The 20580-nt window shown below is 40.5% G+C and overlaps 2 protein-coding genes across 2 annotated transcripts; one reads left to right on the top strand and one right to left on the bottom strand.

Moving 5' to 3' along the window:
* The first annotated feature begins 1785 nt into the window (after positions 1-1785).
* Positions 1786-5256, top strand: LOC121603170 (protein MMS22-like). Its single transcript, XM_041931878.1, has 2 exons — positions 1786-3668; positions 3730-5256. The coding sequence occupies exons 1-2, from the start codon at positions 1910-1912 to the stop codon at positions 5184-5186; spliced, it is 3216 nt and encodes a 1071-aa protein (XP_041787812.1). The 5' UTR covers positions 1786-1909; the 3' UTR covers positions 5187-5256.
* An 8592-nt stretch (positions 5257-13848) lies between these two features.
* LOC121603171 lies at positions 13849-17890 on the bottom strand. The gene is made up of 3 exons (XM_041931880.1): positions 17655-17890; positions 14927-16168; positions 13849-14392 (listed from the first exon to the last, which is right to left on the bottom strand). The coding sequence occupies exons 2-3, from the start codon at positions 15992-15994 to the stop codon at positions 14024-14026; spliced, it is 1437 nt and encodes a 478-aa protein (XP_041787814.1). The 5' UTR covers positions 15995-16168; positions 17655-17890; the 3' UTR covers positions 13849-14023.
* Positions 17891-20580: the final 2690 nt, after the last annotated feature.

Raw genomic sequence — 20580 nt, 5'->3', positions numbered from 1 at the left:
ATCAAAACGTGTGGAATACCCGGGTATGCCGGTTGCCCACTTACGTGTGTAAATCTGGTTGCCAACTCTACGGTTAAATCAATAGACACACAAAAATGCACAAAATAAGGCTGCGCTCTGGCATCAATCAAACACGACATCCGACTCGAACAAACCCATAGAATCATATGGAGGTGCACTGTCAGACACAAACGAACAAACAAGACAAACATGTCAAATCCCATACTTTTTTCATGTTCGATGTCGTGCTCGATTGGTGCTAGAGCTCCGGGTAACCAAGAAATCTGTTCTATTTGCTAAGCTTTGTGTGCGGAAACCAATGGTTAACGGTTTTAAAATGACGTAAAGTCCCTTAACTATGGCGACCCCTCAAAGGCCCTTATCCACCACTTGATATTTTTAATCCACATTGCATCGAACCCACCGTATCCTGAACTCCATATAATTTTGACAGGACTTCGATGGGTTCGCTACTGTTGACAAGGTGTATTTATTGAGGAGGTGAATTATTAGCGCGTTTGCCGGGCGCCATCATTGAGTATTGTTATGTCAAATCGCATACAATTTTCTATACCCCCCCTCCGGCCCTTCCAGATTTTAATATCGGAGCCCCTAGTGCAAGGTGGAATGTATAATGAGGTGTAGTTTTAGCGCTTTTGGCGATCCCCCCCCTGGGCTCCGATTTTGACAGATGGTTTTCCGCTTGTATATGTATTGATGGATTGTTTACGTTTTGCATGGTCAATATTTGGTGGAGATCAATTTGGGTGAATATTTTAATTTATTAGAACACAGCCCGTGATTTAAAATGGAAATTTTCCTTCGAGAACTTGAAGCGTTCGCCAAACGCGGAAAACTAACTGTCAGTTTTCTTCGTTGATTCTTCTTCCACCTAGTTGTCAAAACGGGCTTATAACTTGACCTGATATCTTTACGGTCCTTGCCCTAGTGTTGTTATGTCAAGTCGTGAAATGTCAATTTGCTCTGAAGCACTTCACCTCCTAATAACCAAACACCTTGACTGGCGATTGGGATGTGTCAAAGTGGGTTTATCATACAGGTGGGCTTATCCCGAACAATTTGACAGCCGTGCTGTAGAAAAATGAAAACGAAATGACACGAGGGGATTCGATCATTTGTTGATGTATGCGTGTGAATTTCAATGGCTGTTTTGGTTGATGTGTCGTAGTGTGGGTGAAAAACTACGTATCACAATCGAATCCCCTCCTGTCATTCGTTCGTCCAATATGGCCTTCCCGCCAAACCTATAAGCCCACCTAGTCCCTATACCCTTTTTGGGGATGTGTAACTATATCAATAAACGATGCGCAATCTCAGATTGCTCATATATTTATCTGTCAAACGGATCGGTTTGATATAGTTATCTGTCAAAAAAAATATATATATATATTTCGGACATATAATCTTGAAAATTTATGCGCAATGATGGCGCGATCTGAAATTGTATGGAAATGACGTTTATAGCTCAGGGTTGGCTACGCGAAATGACAAATGTTTTGATAAAACGAATATATGCGCAATCTGAGATTGCGCATCGTGTATTAATACGGTTTATACGGTAATACCGGAGCACCCAGTATTGTTATGTCAAGTCGTGAAATGTCAATTTGCTCTGAAGCACTTCACCTCCTAATATCCATACACCTTGCTCTGAAGCACTTCACCTCCTAATATCCATACACCTTGACCCACACTACGACACATCAACCAAAACAGCCATTGAAATTCACACGCATACATCAACAAATGATCGAATCCCCTCGTGTCATTTCGTTTTCATTTTTCTACAGCACGGCTGTCAAATTGTTCGGGATAAGCCCACCTGTATAATAAACCCACTTTGAATAAGATTATCAACTGTGAAGTTATTGAAGTTATTGTAGATAGAATGTTTGACTGTAAAACATCGGATTGGCGTGTTTCTTCGAGGCACGAACTTCTTAACACCTTAGCACAGGATGGCGGTCTTTCGTTTGGCCTTTACTTTGAAACAAGCACATTGGTAACAATCTTCGGTGTTGAAATATATCAATTGTACGATCTACTTGTGCACGATTTGTCGAAAAATGCAAGAGAAAGGATTCAAAAACTGATGCTGCTACAGAACACATCTAGCCGTTGCATTCGGATTCAAAGATTGGAAATTACGCGGTTTTTGCGTCTTGTTTTAGGAAACGCTACTAGATTGCAGGGAACAACATTATGTGATGGTATCTCAATCATTTTAAATTGCCTGCCAAAATTAATTGAGCCTCTACTAATGTACGGATGGAACAGCGTATTCGATGGAGAATACTGTGGTTATGAAATTTATCACGGAGTGTTGGAATGGCGATGGCTTATTCTGCTGCTTGCAAAGGAAATGAAAGAATTCCCCATCATATCAAATACCGATTTTGGAAAATGCTTCCGCAAAAGAAATTCGCTCATAACTTATGAAAAACTTTATCGCACATTGTTGATCGATATGCTGGAACTGGCATTTCATCAATTTCGCATAAATGCGATAGAAGATGTCATCTTTGAAGCTCCGTATCAATGTAACTGTGTGAAGTTAATGTGGCTCGGTATGATGGTCTTGTCGGAAACAAACAAAGAAATGATCAACTTTTGGACAACTTTAAACGAGTGCTTTTCATCATTACTGAAGGAAAGAAAGGATGGTTATATATTTAAGATATGGCTTATAAATGCATTGGCCCACTTCTCCGAACAAAAGAAGGAGCTGGAAGGAATTGAACAGCCCATTGCAAAGCTTCCACATCACTACACCCTTATTGACGATATCGTGAAGGAATTTCTTAAATCATGCAACACAGAACAACATGTGAGAGTATTTTTGATATTGCTGAAACCAATAATAACGGAATTATGGCCGGTGCGATTTGAAACTGTTATTCACCTTTGGGACTATTTTAGTGTCCGACTAAACTCATCATTTCATACGAATAGTGATTCGTTAGATGCTGTTTGTTGTGTTAGTCGGTCAATCGATGATTTTATTGCACAGGCAGCCGTGCTTGCTTCACCAGAATCAACAAAAAATAGCTTGAATCTCAAAATGAACAGCTTCAATATGTTTCTCATTTTGTTGACTTCAATGATACGACACTGCACGGCGAAGGCGTTAAAGACAAAAGTACAAATTATTTTCAATCGAATATTTCTTAAACTTGGCCCGAAAAAGTACGAAAACATGACAGAACAATCTATATATAATCTTGGGCTTATGCTACTTACTATGATTAGTTCCACAAACTTCGAAGAGGACTATTGTAGAGTGTCGAAACAAATGCAGTTGATCAGACTAACAGGTGGACCAATAAATTTACCTATTGACATTATTATTAAACGTATCACAATTGCGACACAAGCTCACATGGCTCTCTTAGTGTTGTTTAGTAACACATGCTACGATAAAACATCACATAGTGTCACTTTTTTGGAAAGCTTTGAAAATGTTCTTCAAAAGTATGGTAATCGCTTGCAAACAGCATTGGAATTGATAGCAGAAGGAACAATTTTAATTTACAATAGAGCAATTTCTAAAGGATCACTAGCACGTGGTGAAAAAAGTCTAATTGGACCATGGATGCTGAAATATATACGTCATAGCACATCTGATCGATGGCACAAATTACTTGATGGTAAGAATACCTGACTATTTAGTTGCGTTTCTTATTATTAATTATAATTCTTCCGTTTCAGCGATATCCAAATGTTTAAAATCTTCGATTTCAATGGACGAAGATTTTTTAACGGCGATTAATCAACATGTCATCCCATTTGTCAACGAACAGTTTTCAAAAAAGATCTCTACTCCACCATGCATAGCCCAAATTGCCGCCTGTATAACCTTAAGAAGTATATCTAATAATGCTCAAAATGGGCAGGTTTTGTCATATTTCAGTACCTATGCTAATTGTCCTACGGCACATTCAGATCAACAGCTGACTTACTTGAAATTGATAATAGAAAGCCACAAAATGTTAACATTGGTAGACGAAAAGACTATCCTACGGCTTTGGTTAAAAATGGGGTTTTTTTATGATCGCGAAATTCTTTTAGACCTGACACGAGTAGTATATGGGTTAGATGAGTTCAAAGCGTTGTGTGAAATTCCGCAGTACGAAATGTTCGAAAGTAATGCTATTCCAATTGAACTATTTTTTCGCTTTGTTGGTAAACGTTATCGAGAAGTAGATAATATCATAAAAATGGATTTGAAAATGAAGCTTCATACGATATTTCAACAGTTTGATAAATGGATACCCAATCCTAGTCGAATCATTAGACAGCGAATACTTGCCGTTCTAGTGTTGGCTTTAAAAGAATGTACTCATGCATTTTATATAAAATCAAATTCAACGTGCCTATACCATCTAGCTTTTAAGCACTTCTTTCTGCCATTTTCTGTTCTTACCGACCGTTATGTTCAACTAGATTATATTGAAGATGTTGCAAGAGTTTGGCATAAAGTAATGGAAATCCTCGGAAAAATGGAATATAGCAGCGATCCAATGGTTGGGGATAATGTGTTTAACATGTTGATCAAATGGGTACCACAATTTGCTAAACTGTCTAATTCTGAACATGCATTAAGGCCAGTAATGTTGTTTTTCTGCAGTCGTAATGAAGAATTAGTTCTCTACGCAATGCCGCGATTCGTATTAACTTACGTCGATCTCCAACGATGCCTTCCAAAATCGAATGCTCTTCAAGCTATGCAAATATTGCAAACGCTAATAGAATCTCTCCTGAAGCGAAAGGACTATGGGAAAATAATACTTTTTATACGAACAGTGGGTCTATCAGTAATGCAACATGCGTTCATGTGCAACGAAACGTTTTCTACACGCATTATCGCTATGGAGTTGTTGAACAATTTAATGATCAGCACAGAAGGGTCTTCAAATATGGTTAAACAAGAAATGCGAAATGTTTTTGCTTTATTTACACGCAAATATTTATCACTTTCTGCGGAAAGTTACTTTACATTCGTCTGTCGACTTGCGGATCGCAATAAAAAATTTATACGTTTAATAATTGATGAGATTCGCAGTGAGGTAGCTCAAGCAGAAAAAAATCGTGGACAGGAAACAGATTTATTCTTACGGAATGCGTTGCATCGATTAGAAACCGTGAGTGAACCGAATAAAATATAGTAAAAATAATGTATTTTTTGTTACATCGATGTAATAATAAAAATAATGTAAGAATTGCTTCAAATGAGCATGAAGTAAATTTTTTTCTTTCAATCTTATTTCAATCTCTACAAATTGTAATCTTTCCTATACAGGGTCTAACACTTTATCTCAAGACTGTGGGCCCCTTCCGGAATCTGTCTTAGGGCCGTGTCTATGTTTCATCGCATGCGATTTTATCGCACGTGCTGTCAAACGCTTTTTCGTATAATATTGCGATTATTTGGATGATTTTTTTATGTTCTTTCGATCGCGAAGGTGGTCGAATAAAAGTCACGTGTTACTCATAAACTTAATAACGTATATTCAGCTTCTTGGTTACACTGACGGATGACCATTTGCTGTTCTCCGTGAGTTACCGCCGTGAATGAGTCCGGGCCAGGTTAGCTCACAACATCTCCCTCTTTTAATTCAGACGATACCCGTCGAGCCTACGCGGAAGTCTTCTAAGCCTAGAAGACCGGCGTGGCGATCGTATCGGCTGCTGGCGTCTTGTAGTAGCGAACGGGATTGGGCGTGGAGATGGTTGTGTGGGTGACGCGCTAATTTGCTGGTCCGTCAAGGGAACATAGCTCGATTCCGCTACCGCGCTGTCCGTCAGCAGATCAAACGGCAAATGATCTAAGTCCACGACCTCGCTGGAAGCCCCCACGGCCGAATTACGTTTTCGCAGCTGGTTCATATGGCGCCTGTGAACCCGTTGATTGTTCGTCTGCACCTCGAACATAACGCTGCCCAACTCTCGTATGATTTGCGCCGGAACCCACTTCCATGAATTCCGCGCATAGAACTTGGCGTAGACGAGGTAAACGCGCTGAAATCGTCTACCCATGTTGACCGGTTCTGCTTGCGCTGCAGGTGGAGGTTTCAGCAGTTCCAACGCTGTTCGCATTTTTCTACCTAGCATGGCTTCAGCTACCGACTGCTTGTCCGGTAAAATAGCGTTGGCCCAAGCGAAATTTTTAGGGAATAATGAACACAAACTCATGCCATCCTTTTCTATTCATCAGCCCTACTCTCTCACACGTATCGATGAACTTTTACACATCTCTTTGTTCATTGTACTATATTTGAAGGGTTTAAAAGTGATAGATAACAATTCATGTTCATGAAGTAGTTATGGTCAAATGTTAATGGTGTATGGTTTGTACCATGGTCGACCTGAGTTCAATTCCATTTTTATTGTTTTTATTGATGATTTAAAGTTTTATTTAATTTTTAAAACATCCAGCTCCAATAACCTCAAAACCGATTTACTCATTGTTAGAAATGCGTGTTTAATAGTTAATCTGTTATTTTTATTGTTTAATTTATTTCTTTTAATTTATTTAGTGTCAGTACCCCTTCATACAACCAAACCAGTAAATAGCACGATAATGAATAATAATATGGTGGCGCAACTGGCAAAGTGATTCGAAGTAGAACTAGCAATGTGGTTGGTAGCATCAAGGATGAAGCATGAGCATGAATTGGAACATGAGTGGAGGGAGTGAATCCCGAATGTTCATTTCTATTTTTAGCTCTTTTTGCATGGGTTCATCTTTCACGTGTGTTCACTATCCCCGAAAATGATCTGTATTTCGTTGGTCTTTTCGGGGATAATTCGTTAACGAATTATCCCCGAAAAGACCAGCGAAAACCAGCGTGGTCGGGAGCTTGGGGGGGGTCCCGAATCACTTTGCCAGTTGCGCCACCATATTATTATTCATTATCGTGCTATTTACTGGTTTGGTTGTATGAAGGGGTACTGACACTAAATAAATTAAAAGAAATAAATTAAACAATAAAAATAACAGATTAACTATTAAACACGCATTTCTAACAATGAGTAAATCGGTTTGAGGTTATTGGAGCTGGATGTTTTAAAAATTAAATAAAACTTTAAATCATCAATAAAAACAATAAAAATGGAATTGAACTCAGGTCGACCATGGTACAAACCATACACCATTAACATTTGACCATAACTACTTCATGAACATGAATTGTTATCTATCACTTTTAAACCCTTCAAATATAGTACAATGAACAAAGAGATGTGTAAAAGTTCATCGATACGTGTGAGAGAGTAGGGCTGATGAATAGAAAAGGATGGCATGAGTTTGTGTTCATTATTCCCTAAAAATTTCGCTTGGGGTTGTACGGTAGCTCGCCAGAAAACGTCAAGCGCTTCGTCTTGCGTTGTTCTTCCTTCCTGGATCTTCCTCATCGATCGCTTGAAGGTATCAACAAAGCGCTCCGCCTGCCCATTCGATCGCGGATGGAATGGCGCAGTTGTGACGTGTTGTACACCGCGACTACTGCAATACTCCGAAAACTCAGCGCTGACAAATTGTGGCCCGTTGTCGCTCACTACCGTTTCCGGGTATCTAAATCTCGCAAAGATTGACCTCAGTATCGCGATCGTTGTTGCTGATGTGGTATTTCGCGTTCGTATCACCTCTGGCCACTTGGTAATCGCGTCTACCACGATCAGAAAATAATCACCATCGATTGGCCCAGTGAAATCGATGTGAATACGTTCCCAAGGTTTCTGTGTCGCTGGCCAGGGATCAGGTTTCTCGCGAGGTGAAGTCTTCGCCGCTATCGCATAAGCATGACATCCTTTTATCCACGGATGGCCAGTAGACGTAACTCCGGGCCTTCGACTTCATTCGCTGGATACCGGGGTGCCCTTCATGTAGTTGCTTCAAGCAACGCTGTTGCAGCTTGCTAGGGATCACCACTCTTTCCCCTAACAAAATGCAACCACGCACCGTGGTTAGGGCTTCGCTTCTGTGGTAAAAGCAAGCCAGCTCTGCAGCATACGCGACATTTTGGGGCCACCCTTCCATGATGTATCCGTAAACCTTTTTAGGACAGGGTCAGACTCCGTGGCTTTCGTAACGTCTCTAAAATTGAGTGGAAATATGTTAATACAATATGATGCTATGGAACTTACATCATTTTCCAACTCAGCGCTTGCGATTACGTATTCCGGATCCGGTTTTGCGTGCTCGTGTATCAGCCTTGAGAGCACGTCCGCATTGCATACAAAATATTAAACATATTATCGGTTTGCACGTACTCGATGGTAAAATCGTACATCAGCAACTGCAATGCAAACCGCTGCAACCTATTTGCCGTGTACACTGGTATACCCTTATGTGACCCGAAAATCCGCAGCAAGGGTCGATGATCGGTTTGCAGTCGGAAGTGGCGCCCAAACAGCATCTCATGAAACTTTTTCACAACAAATATAATCGCCAAACCTTTGCGGTTAATTTGGCTATAATTGGCTTGAGCCTTCGTAAGGGCTCTCGATGCGTGCTGAACAACCTCCAGCGAGCCATCCGCGTATCTATGGCTTATGGTCGCGCCTAGTCCAACCGACGATGCATCGGTAGACATCACTATCTCTGCATTCGGGTCGTAGTGTGTCAGCAGCAAGTCGGATGCTAACAGGTCTTTAAACCTGTTAAAGGCATTTGCGCACTCCCGTGTCCAAACAAATTTGGTGTCGTTTTTCAGCAATGTATCCAGTGGGTATCGCAATTCTCGCATCTTTGGTACAAATTTGCCGTAATAATTAACAGCACCCAGAAAGGACCGAACCTCACTAACGTTCGTCGGTGCTGGCATCTTCAGGATCGCATCTATTTTCGCTGGGTTTGTTCTGAGACCCTGTATATAAACATAAAACACATTATATGCACAACGATATGCCACGATTTTTATTATTTTACCGGTACACAAATGGATGGGCGGGGGATGGAAATGGAATAACTCGGGTAAATAATAGTACAAACACTTTTGTCCCAAATCTAACATAATATTTGGATATGGCATTGTTGTGTCCGCACAAATGAAACATAGTAGACGGTGGTGTACGGCACAAACAGAATATGTGTTTTATTCCTATCTTTGGTATGGATACGATAAACACAGGTAATAAATAATATACACAACACAATGCGGGGAGAGGACGACTGGTCCTGCTCGCGCCGCGATCCTCACTGAGGACTGTCGTGATCGATGGACATTTTTCTTCACTTTTATCTATTTTTTTTACTTTTATCAAACTTTTTTCTTTATTTCATCGCTTTAAACTCCCCACAACCTTACTTCAATTGATCAACCACAAGACTGACGTCCGTCTTCCCCAACTTCCTTTACTTTCCAGTTTCGCCCGGCCTGTCTTGCGCTTGAAGCTCTTTCGCCCTTTCAAGCAAATTGCTTGATTAAATATTTTCTTGCAAGGGTAATTCAATTTTTGTTTTGAATATTATTGTTAACCGTTCCTATCAGTATTACTCCTTCTCATTCAACTGATATATTAGTTCATCGCCTGCTTCCTTTTTTATTTTTTTTTATTATTACTTCCCTGTCCTATCTCAATCCCTACATCCTACGTCACCTCTACTCTTAATCAACAAATATGGTACATTAGTGTATTTTTGAATCTTTCCGGTATGCGAATGTCTCTCTTCCCTACCAGCATTAAACGGCTTTGAAGGCATTCAGAAGGCATTTAAGGCCTTAGTCGCCTTAGAAGGCGAATAAAGATTTCAACCGAAACTTTCACGGCTGTAACGGGTTCTCTTCGAAATCTTTCAACTTTTTGATTCAAGGAGAACAGATAGCTTACCGCCATCTTAGCTTGTTTATATACTGAATTTGCACCTGTACCAATGTAACTGCCAAATAGAGCAGTGACAACGCTTTTGGTTCCGAACCGAGAAAGCGTGTGTTCAAATCCAGATTTTTATGATCTTTTTTCTGCGTTTATTTCTTTTTAAATTATTTTTTTCTTACTATAATTACTTTAAACAAAATTTATGTGAAGCGAAATTAAAATAATACCTTTTTAAAAAAACATAATAATTACACTATGTTCACCGTTCATTATCAGGATGGGAGAAATATGTATCTCATTTTTCCTTTTATTTTAGTTATCGAAATGAGTTTGGTATATTATCACCTTTCAATGAGTTGGTCTTTAACAACCGAATAATGTAGACCATCTTTAATAAAGTGAAATAGCTCAGAGCTTAACGCAAGAGATCATAACACGTAAATCGTGCTATCGAATCTCACGCTCATATCTGGGAACACTACAACAGTGCAGTGCTGAAGACGCTTGTAAGGTTTTCTTTTGACAGTTGCAATTTCAAATTTCAAATTAAAAGCGAAATTTTTCATTGACATATTTCAAAGGCATTTAATTACTGCTAAATGCACTGCTGATCGCCTTCAATTCGCCGGCGATTACAAGGCGATTAGAAGGCATTTAACGGAAATTTGCGGGTAGGGTTAGGTCTAGCTTCTACATTGTTTCTATTATCGGTAACTTGTTGTGAAACAGACATTGGTAGCGTTGTAAAACAATCTTCCTCTGTTAATCCCTGATCCTCGACTGAAGAGTTATCACTAATATTTGGAACGCGCTTGACATCTCGGACATTTCTAGTTAGCTTATTCCCGGACCCGTCTACGATAACAACCTTGGCGCCTTCTCTCGTTAATACCGTGTACCTTTCGTTAAAAAAGGTAGGATCGGTTTTTGTTCTTTGAGAAGTAACTGCTAAAACTATGTCGCCGGTTGCGATGTCATTTTCTTTTGCTCCTCGATGTTTGTCTGCGTACTGTTTACTCATTAGTTTTGATAAGTTGTCATTTTCCCGTACCTCGTCTCTATCCGGTTCGTACTTGGACCTCCACAAGCAAGGAAAGGTGCCTCGATACCGCCATCCCACTAGCAGTTCAAAGGGTGTTATTCACAAACGCGAGTGATGTTTTCGTGTGTTATGAGTATGGATGTACTCGTCCAATGCTATTCTCCAGTTCCTTCCTTCTGCTTTTGCTACTGCTACCGCCTTAATGACACCTTGGTTCTGTCGTTCTACCGCTCCGTTCGACTGTGCGCTTAGGGGTATTGATTTTCTAACCCTAACCCCTTTAGCTTCCCAATATTGAATAAATTCCGAACTCTGAAAAGGAGGCCCATTATCGCTTTGGACAATTAAAGGCAACCCCATATTGAAAAGACTGTAGATAGGGCTGCGTTGGTACTCTTAGCATTTGTCAGTCTCATTTCTGACACGTGCAAATAACGAGAATACGTATCTACGATCAGCAGAAACTCCCCCGATCCAAAACCCTGTAGGGATAGGAAATCGATCTGTAAAATCTCCCACGGTCCGTTAGGTAATTCTTTACATGATAAGGGTAAAGGTGGGTTCCTTTTCGAGACTACGATACAGGTCTCGCAATTACTCACGTAATCCGCTGCTTCCCTCGACATATTCGGCCACCAAAAGAATTCTCGCAGTATCTTCTTTGTAGCCCCACAACCGACGTGACCTCGATGGGCCGCTTCTAGTGCTCTAGCACGAAGATTTGTAGGTAGTACTATACCCAAATAGCCAGCTCGTACTTTATAGCTGATTTAGGGCTGTTTAACGAAAAATCGTTCCGATGTCGTACTTTGTGGCTGATTAAGAGATATACGGTACTTTGCGGAACTATGCAGCTTTTTAACTGGCACATGGTACTCTTTGGAACTTTGCGGCTGATTAGCACTATGTGTAGGGTTCATGATGGAACTTGAAGGCTTGTTAAGAAAGGGTACTGCACTTGGTGGAACTTTATAGCTTTTTAATGCATGACATCGGTACAAAGTGGCTCTTGTCAAAGTGTCAAAGACGGACGCCGGCAATAGTCTCATTGCTGCTGCACAAGTTAGATTCGTTAATTGAAGAATGAATATTGAGTGAAGTGATTGTGAATTATCAGTAAATTGTGTAAAATTTTGTGTAATTGATCAATACAAAAGATTTAAAAATATACATATGTGTTTAAACGAAACAAATCTTGTTGTTTATTTCATCGATGACGCTTGCTTGAAAATAAAACACAAAGAAAAATAATCCCTGGCATCATGGCATAAGGAAGCTGCTTAGGCGCTGTTTGAAAGACCCACATAGAACTTTGATGCTGTTTATCTACTGCAAAAGGCGAATTAGAGCAGCGATCTTTAGCGTGCCAAAATGAGCTGCTTAAGCAATTCTGGCTATTTGGGTAAGGTCGCCCTTGAAAACGATAGGTCCTAATGTTTCGAGGTTTTTGCTTTCTGCCTCATTTCGCCGGAGGGATTTTATCCACTTCCCGTTTTGAATTGCCGTTCTAACAGCTAGCAGTTCTTCGTCTGATTTAGATGATGTTTGTATATCTGTCCATGAGATATTCATATCGCCAGCGTCCAGTGCATATAGCAAATGTTTTTCGTTATCTTCATCGAACGCGTCGTCTGTTTGAGACTTACCGATCAATCGTGAAAGTGCGTCGGCAACGATCAAATCTCCGGGTATTCTAGCTACATTAAATTGATATGGAAGAAGACGAAGAGCCCATGCTTCTGCCCTTGTAATCGCTCTTTTACTCGTACGTTGGCAGCTGCCGAATATAAACTCATTAGCCTCAGAGTCTGTTCTAATTGTGAAGAATTTGTTTATCAAGTAATAGGTAAACCTTTCTACACTCCATACTATTGCCAAAGCTTCTTTCTGTGTATGAGGGTATCTTTTTTCTGATGATGTGAGTGATTTGGAAGCGCAAGCTATTATACGTGGTGTTTTTGCGTCGTTAAATTGTACAAGTACTGCGCCGAGTCCTGTTGGGGACGCGTCAACATAAAGTTCTGTTGTATCCTTTTCGTCAAAATATCCGAGTCTATTAATTGCGTTAAGAGCTTCCCTAGTCAGAAATTGAAATTCATTTTCTTCTTCCCTCGTCCAGTAAAAAGTCTCTGATCTGGCAAGAGTTCTTAGTCTCTCTGTTTTTTTCGGCTCTTTTAGGGATGAAACGTTCTGCAAAATTCATTAGCCCTAAGAAACTTTTGACTTCGGATAAGCATTCCGGTCTACGAAAGTTCTCGATGGCTTTTCTCTTTTCGTCCTCAACTCTCCATCCGTCACCAGATAAGTTGAATCCCAGAAATTTAACGGACCTTGCACCGAATATACATTTGTTGTCGTTTAAACGGACATTATGTTCGCGCAATCTTAAAAGGGCTGAATCTAAGTGTCGATCGTGTTCTTTCTTAGTAGAGCCAAACACTAGAATGTCGTCTAAGTAATTAAGGACTCCTGGGCAGTCAGCCAGGACAACGGTTTGTAAAAGTTCCTGGAAGATATCTGGTGAGTTGCATAATCCGAACGGCAATCTTTTGAAACGGTAAGTACCGTTACCTGCGAAGAAATTCGTTAGATGACGACAGGATTCGTGGAGCTCAACGTGGAAAAAGGCACTAGTCAAATCTATGGTCGAAAACCATGATGCCCCGTTTAGTTTTGATAGTATCGCTTCCAATGTTGGCATTCTGAACGGCGATCTTACGATACATTTAGTTGGTCCTCGAAGATCAACGACTAGTCGGATGTCGTTTTTACCTTCGGTACTACCAGGAGTGACGAGCAAAAAGACTTGTCCATTTGTTCATTTACGCGTTCTATAATCCCGGAGGATAAGAGATCCTCTAAACGCTTTTCTGTTTCGTTTCAGAAAACGATTGGTATATTGGTAAAAACGTTTCGAGATGGTGGTAAACTTCGATCGTATGAGAGAACTACAGGAGCAACGTTGAATTTTGGGAATTCTCCCGACATTGATATCGTCAGTATTTCTCCCGGTAACAACCGATTATAGATTTCTGATGCGCAACATTTTACTGGCACGTTCAAGCCCAATTGCAGCACGATATATCTAATTGCTGTACTTCTACTAAGTAAAGGCTTTGCTTTTGCAATAACGTAGAATTTTTATAAAGATCTTGGGCGTTCTTCAGATATGTAGAGCTCGGCTATGAAGGAAGCAACCACAGGAATTTCCTTCTGTACCCCGTAAGCTTTCAATGTCCGATCGGTTCCATCTTTTATATTGTATATCGGGTTCGTTCTAGGGTCACTTGCTCTTAACTCTTCATAAATATCCTCAGCTACTGTGTTCACGTCCGCTCCGGAGTCAATCATGAAATTCACAGGAACGCCTGCGACATATCCGACAATAAAGCCTTCGTTGTCGATTCCCTTCTCGACTGAGCACAACTGGTCATTATTTATAGCGGTTGTATGTTCAGGGGACTTTGTTAACTGTAAATAGCTGTCTTTACTCGCCACTTTCATCATATCCTGGAAGTACATTAAAATTCAGTATGTCTGGTTTATGTATATACGTGTGTACATATAAGCGCCCACCCGCACATATATACGTGTACGCCGTACACCCATGTATATATGTCCGTATGTATATACATACGCATGTACCTGTATAAAATATTCCTTCAAATAGAATATAATAACTATCCGTACTCTAATTTAATATCGTTCCGTTCCGGTATCTCGTCCCGGACTAATAATAGGTATGTTAGGTGTACCATGTTAAATATAGTTGTAGCTTGTGGAATATATTTTTAACAAGAAACTGTAAGTAATATCGCTGTATTAATATTATTTTTTTTATTTTTATTTTTTTTATACCTAATTCGTCAGTTGCAAACCATAAAAAATTTTAAGGCGTTAATTCTTGGAATTCTCTTTTGTGAACAATTTAGAAGCGTGAATAAATTTAGAATGTGAGTGGATAGAAAAATCATAGAATTCAGTATAGGACTATATAATTTGATCGAGCGGTCAGATAAGATCAGATGATTGTATGTCACTTACGATCTCTTCATCACTGGTTGTTTCGGGCGTGTTATTGCTGTCCATAATTGCCGCGATCTTCCGGGTCTTAATTGCTGGTGATCCTGCTTCTTCTTCCTCTGCGCGACGTTTGGTTTTATCCTGAATCCCCTGACGGCATGCACGTTCGATGTGCCCTACGGTGTGGCAGTTGCGACATCTTTTGCTGATGGCGTGGCAGTTCTCAGAAGAATGATAGTTGCTAGTGCATCTTCCACATTGTTCGCGACGACCTCCGGAAGGTCTATTTGATGAAAACCGCGATGGTGTTAGTCTAGATGTTCCTCTTCCGCTTTGCATGCCCCAATATTTCTGATGGTACAGTGAGTTACCGCGATGGAATCCTCCCATACGAGGCCCATTGTTATGGTAAGAGCTGTTGGACACGGCGGCCACTAGTGCTGATGGTTGGACTTGTGAGTTTTGCTGGTGGGTCCTTGCGAAATTTATATCGTTCATTTGTTCCATTTCGCATTCTCGCACTTTGTCCAAAAGATCTGTTATTGATCCACGTTTCCTTACAACTTTTATTCCTGTCTTACGGACTCTTGGATTAGTAGCATGTGCTTGGATCACATCGACTACTGTTTCTATCAATTGGTTTTCTTTGTAATTGCAGAGCTTTGCTAGGTCAATTATTTTCTTTACGTATGTTAAATCGGACTCGCCGTCATTCTGATTCATAGAGCGTAATTTTTGTCGCTGTAGGAAAACGTAATCGTGTGAGCTATAGTATTTATGCAACCTTTCCATTGCATTAGTATACGGGAATAAATTTGCATCGCTCGATGAATCATTCGGTGATGTAGCTTCCAGAGTATCTAATAAGGAATAACCTGCTTTCATTTTGAAAGCATTCATTTTCATGTTTTCGTTAAAAATGCCTGCGAATTTCATTGCTGCTTCGAGCTGTTCCTTCCATCGTTCGAAGGATTTTTTATCCACTTCCTCTCCTTCCTTGGGAGTACAAGTGGAAACTTGTAACGAGGCGAATGACATCGACGTAAGCATCGAAAGTTCGTTAGTAGACTGTACTGGTGTTTGGATCATTGTCGAGGACCCGTATGGTTCGGGGTCAAACGGTGGATTTTCCGAAGGTTCTTCTATCCAGGTGTTATGCCGGATCTTTTTACGAGTTTCCTTAAATTCTTTCTCCAAGAGGGCATTCTTGTTTTTTCTGCTAATAAAGCCTCCGTTAATGCATCAATGTTGGCCTGTGTCATGCTATGATAAAATATTAACAAAACGCGAAAACAATACCACCATAAATAAATTAACTATGAAGACAAACCAAAATATAGTTCTGTTAAGTATTATGGAATGCTGATAGAGGTACTGAGACCGTATCGTTCGCGTCAGAAGTTAATTCTAGAAGTACACAGCCTGTTCATAAGGTGCGAGTTTACGCGTTCCCGAGACGTACGGTTGAGTATTTAAGTATGATATTGAAATGGGGGTAATTTGTGATGCATAAAGTATTTTTTTTATTATTTTTTAAACTTAAATTATTTTTGGGTACATATCCGTGAAAAGAGATAAAACTATTTGTTGTTTGTAAATTGATTTAAAATTATACTATTTATCTCGGGTTCACGTGTCTCGAAAACAAGATGTGTCTATGTCATGCATTTTGTTTGTTTTTTTTTAATATATATTTTTCGGAAAATTCCTCTCAGGGAAACAGTGTCCTCTCAGGGATACATGGTTTAATTTTTTGGAAATTCCTCTCAGGGAAACAGTGTCCTCTCAGGGATACATGGTTAATTTTTCAAGAAATTCCTCTCAGGGAAGTACCGTCCTCTCAGGGAGCTGGCTGTATTCTTGAATTTTCAATATTGCCAAATCACTCAGGATTTGCTAGTCTAGGTATTGTTTTTTTTTTTGATAAGCGTATTATTGCTTGCATATGCACATGAGTATGTACATGCACACAAGTGCCCGGTGCGCACAGGTACGCGCGTATATATTAAACAGTTATCATATGTATTACTTTAAGCTATTAAAATTTAATATATTTTTGTTTAAAAAAAACCGATGTAAATAACTAATAGTAAAACAATGTGAAAAAACGTCTATTATAAAGAAGATGGTTCGTTGTACAACTTTTTTCTGTTTTAAAATTTGAACCCTCCATTTTATTTACGTGATCGTGTGGTTTTTTTTTTTGTTACCGGGACACACATATACATACACACGTGCACACGCACAGACACACACGCGCGAGCTTCGTACTATATTATAATTCTATAAGTATGTCTTCGAAATTACAGTTCCTTCTCTAAAAAATAATAGAAAACAGTTGCGCAATTTTCGAAAAGAAAAATCGCGACTTATTATTTCTCTGCACTGGAAACCACACGTCGCCATATTGAAACACTTTCTTTCCGCCTTTACTTCGGCAAAGACATACTTGTACATACATGTATATGTATATAATATCGTCGTATATCGTATATATCGACGCTCACACACGAGTATATTTTTAATCCTTAATATCTTACTTATGATCATTAAAGAATTTTAAAGTGTTAACTAAAATCGTACGGGGTCTTTATATAAAAAAAGTATTGTGGATGAAAACTGTACAATATTTTATCCGCTTGACAGGGCACCGCCATTTTCTGTGTCGCATGCGTCTTATTTTTATGACGATCTTCACTTGAATTCAACGCGCTACATTCTTGTCGAGAGCTTTTTACTCACAACTCACCGACTTGCGCCATTGTCGTGATCGATGGACATTTTTCTTCACTTTTATCTATTTTTTTTTACTTTTATCAAACTTTTTTCTTTATTTCATCGCTTTAAACCTCCCCACAACCTTACTTCAATTGATCAACCACAAGACTGACGTCCGTCTTCCCCAACTTCCTTTACTTTCCAGTTTCGCCCGGCCTGTCTTGCGCTTGAAGCTCTTTCGCCCTTTCAAGCAAATTGCTTGATTAAATATTTTCTTGCAAGGGTAATTCAATTTTTTTTGAATATTATTATTAACCGTTCCTATCAGTATTACTCCTTCTCATTCAACTGATATATTAGTTCATCGCCTGCTTCCTTTTTTTTATTTTTTTTATTATTACTTCCCTGTCCTATCTCAATCCCTACAAGGACGTCACAGGATGACAGCCCTGCTGTCGCGCACACGAAAGTGTCTTTCGGAGCAGCAGCTTAAGACAGGCACAGTACACTAGAGTTGGGCAAAACGCACAAAAAAGCGAAACTGGGTCCGGACGACTCCAACAAATTTCGGACCCAGTTCCGAAGGGTAGGTTCAATCCGACAAGCCGGAACCGCCCGGAATCGTCCGGAATCGTCTGGAATCGTCGGAATCGTCGGAATCGTGCGGAGTCGTTGGAATCGTCGGAATCGTCGGAGTCGTCCGGAATCGCCCGAAATCGTCTGGAATCGCCCGGAAACGCCCGGAATCGATCGGAATCGACCGGAATCGCCCGGAATCGACCGGAGTCGCCCGGAATCGCCCGGAATCGCGCCGGAATCGTCGGAATCGACCGGAATCGACCGGAATCGTCCGGAATCGCCCGGAATCGCCCGGAATCGTCCGGAATCGTCGGAATAGTCGGAATTCCATTTCATTTCATGTCATTTCTTCAGTGCATAACCTAATACAAATAGATACAACCACTAACACAAGAAGCTAGATTGCATGTCGAACGATATTGAGGAACTCAGTGCGCGACATTCCTGGCTCAAATGAACGACAGCCAGCATTGACAGATGCGCGGCGGCCGGAACGTGAACAGTCGCAATCGACCGGAATCGACTGAAATCGCCCGGAATCGACCGGAATCATCTAGAATTGTTGGAATCGTTCGGAATCGACCGGAATCAACCGGAATCGTGAGGAATCGTAGTCAACCAATAGTAGTAAATGTTAGAAGCCACATTTAATACATATTTTACTTTTTCCGTCATTGCTTTGCATGCACCTCCGGCAAGTATGGCTTCCCAAAAATGTTTGGAGTGTTCATGAAACCTCTTAGTATACTGGCAACAAAAGAGCTTACCCAGAACCCGGAACAAAAGAGCTTAGGAATCGAACCTATAAAGGCCATGTTCTTAAAGTCGTACGACTTGATATTTGCAGTGAAATACGAACAATACCTTTTGTTTAATTTCGTTTTTTTTTCTTTTCGTAAACTCATCATAACATACTATAAGTTTCTAACTTAAAACTATATTTACATTATATATTAGACGTTTCAAGTCATTCATACGTTCACTGGGGCCCCTCAATCGACGGGATCATCAACGGGGCCCCCAAATGGCCGAGGCAATGGAGATTGTTCTTCGTTTATGGCTGTGTATGGCTGTATGTAGATGCAGCTGTAACGGTTTTTGGTCTTGTTGTATTCGCAAAAAATTAAATAGTCGATAAAAACCATATTGAGTATTTTTATACCCTCCCCCCTTCCTTCTAACCTGAAACCTTTCCCATTTCCCTTCTCTTCGGTCCAGGGCCAAGAATGAAAATTTTATTTTTTGCATTAAAAGACACACACAATCCACTATCCTAGGCCAGGAATGTGAATACCATTTTTCAGCTGTGAAACAGCTGTCTGCTTTCGGCACACAATCGCAAAGCGGTAGTAGGGGCCCCGTATACAAGAACAGGACGGTTCATCCCAGCCAAGAGCGCACACAATGACATCGATTTAACCATTTCTCGAATGAAACCTCAACCCACTGAAGCACCGTTGACCAAACGACCTTCCTAGGCTTTTTAAAGCGACGCGAGCTTGGTGTCAATTTTCCTGCTAATTTCTCCGGCTACGAGCCGGTGTATTGAAATTCTGTGTAGGGGCCTTTAAATTTTTGTCTGTGTATGATGTGTGCTTGTGGCTATTGTAACGGGTTTTCTTTGAGGTAAATGCAGTGTTCTGTTCTGTGTTCTGTGCATTGGATTTTAGCAGCAAGTGTCTCCGCGTTTTTTTTGGTGAGCTCGTGCACCGACCATCCACACTAAGACACAAATGGACGTGGTCCCTTATTGACGGAGCCCTTTATTGACGGGGACCCTTATTGACGGGGCCCTTATAAAACGCGGTCCCTTATTGACGCGGCCTCCTTACCAACGGAGGCCCTTACCGACGGGGCCCTTCATCGAAGAGTCCATATAATCGTTGGGGCTCCGTAAACCACCTTTGAGTTTTGGCTTCAGTATAGCTGTATCGGTTTTTTATCTTGTCTTCACCCAAAAAAGTTGTATGTAAATAGTGATAAAACATCATTTTAATATTAAACATGGCCCAGCTCCTTTTTGAACATATGAATACCACTCCTTCCCGATTTCCCTATTTGTCAGTTGACCACAAAAGATGAGTAGGGCCCCGCGTGAAAATTAAGGGTTTGGGGGTTAAAAGCAGGTACGCTCCACGATCTCAGGCTTGAAATGTGAATACCATTTTTCGCGTGAAAGCTGACTGTTTTCGGCACACATCTGCAAAACAAGTATAGGGGCCCCCAGCAAGCACAGGCACGTTTCATCCAAGCCAAATTGAAAAGCGCACACAATCGATATCGATGGAATCGTTTCTCGAATGAAACCCCTCTACCCACTGGAGCACCGTTGCTTGCTTGGTTCAATTTTTCCTGCTAATTTTACCGGCTACGAGCCG

Source organism: Anopheles merus, unplaced genomic scaffold, assembly GCF_017562075.2.
Source record: "Anopheles merus strain MAF unplaced genomic scaffold, AmerM5.1 LNR4000897, whole genome shotgun sequence".
In the NCBI taxonomy this organism is placed as follows: domain Eukaryota; kingdom Metazoa; phylum Arthropoda; class Insecta; order Diptera; family Culicidae; genus Anopheles; species Anopheles merus.
The sequence above is the reverse complement of the archived record's forward strand: the minus strand, read 5'-3'. Positions and strand labels throughout refer to the sequence as shown.

What these genes read in the sequence shown, in the direction of transcription:
- LOC121603170 (XM_041931878.1), top strand. Translation starts at nt 1,910, where the DNA reads ATGTTTGACTGTAAAACATCGGATTGGCGTGTTTCTTCGAGGCACGAA. An exon ending in ATGGCACAAATTACTTGATG is followed by an intron (nt 3,669 to 3,729) that starts GTAAGAATACCT and finishes CTTCCGTTTCAG; the next exon opens with CGATATCCAAATGTTTAAAA.
- LOC121603171 (XM_041931880.1), bottom strand. Translation starts at nt 15,994, where the DNA reads ATGATCCAAACACCAGTACAGTCTACTAACGAACTTTCGATGCTTACG. An exon ending in CAACCAGTGATGAAGAGATC is followed by an intron (nt 14,393 to 14,926) that starts GTAAGTGACATA and finishes ATGTACTTCCAG; the next exon opens with GATATGATGAAAGTGGCGAG.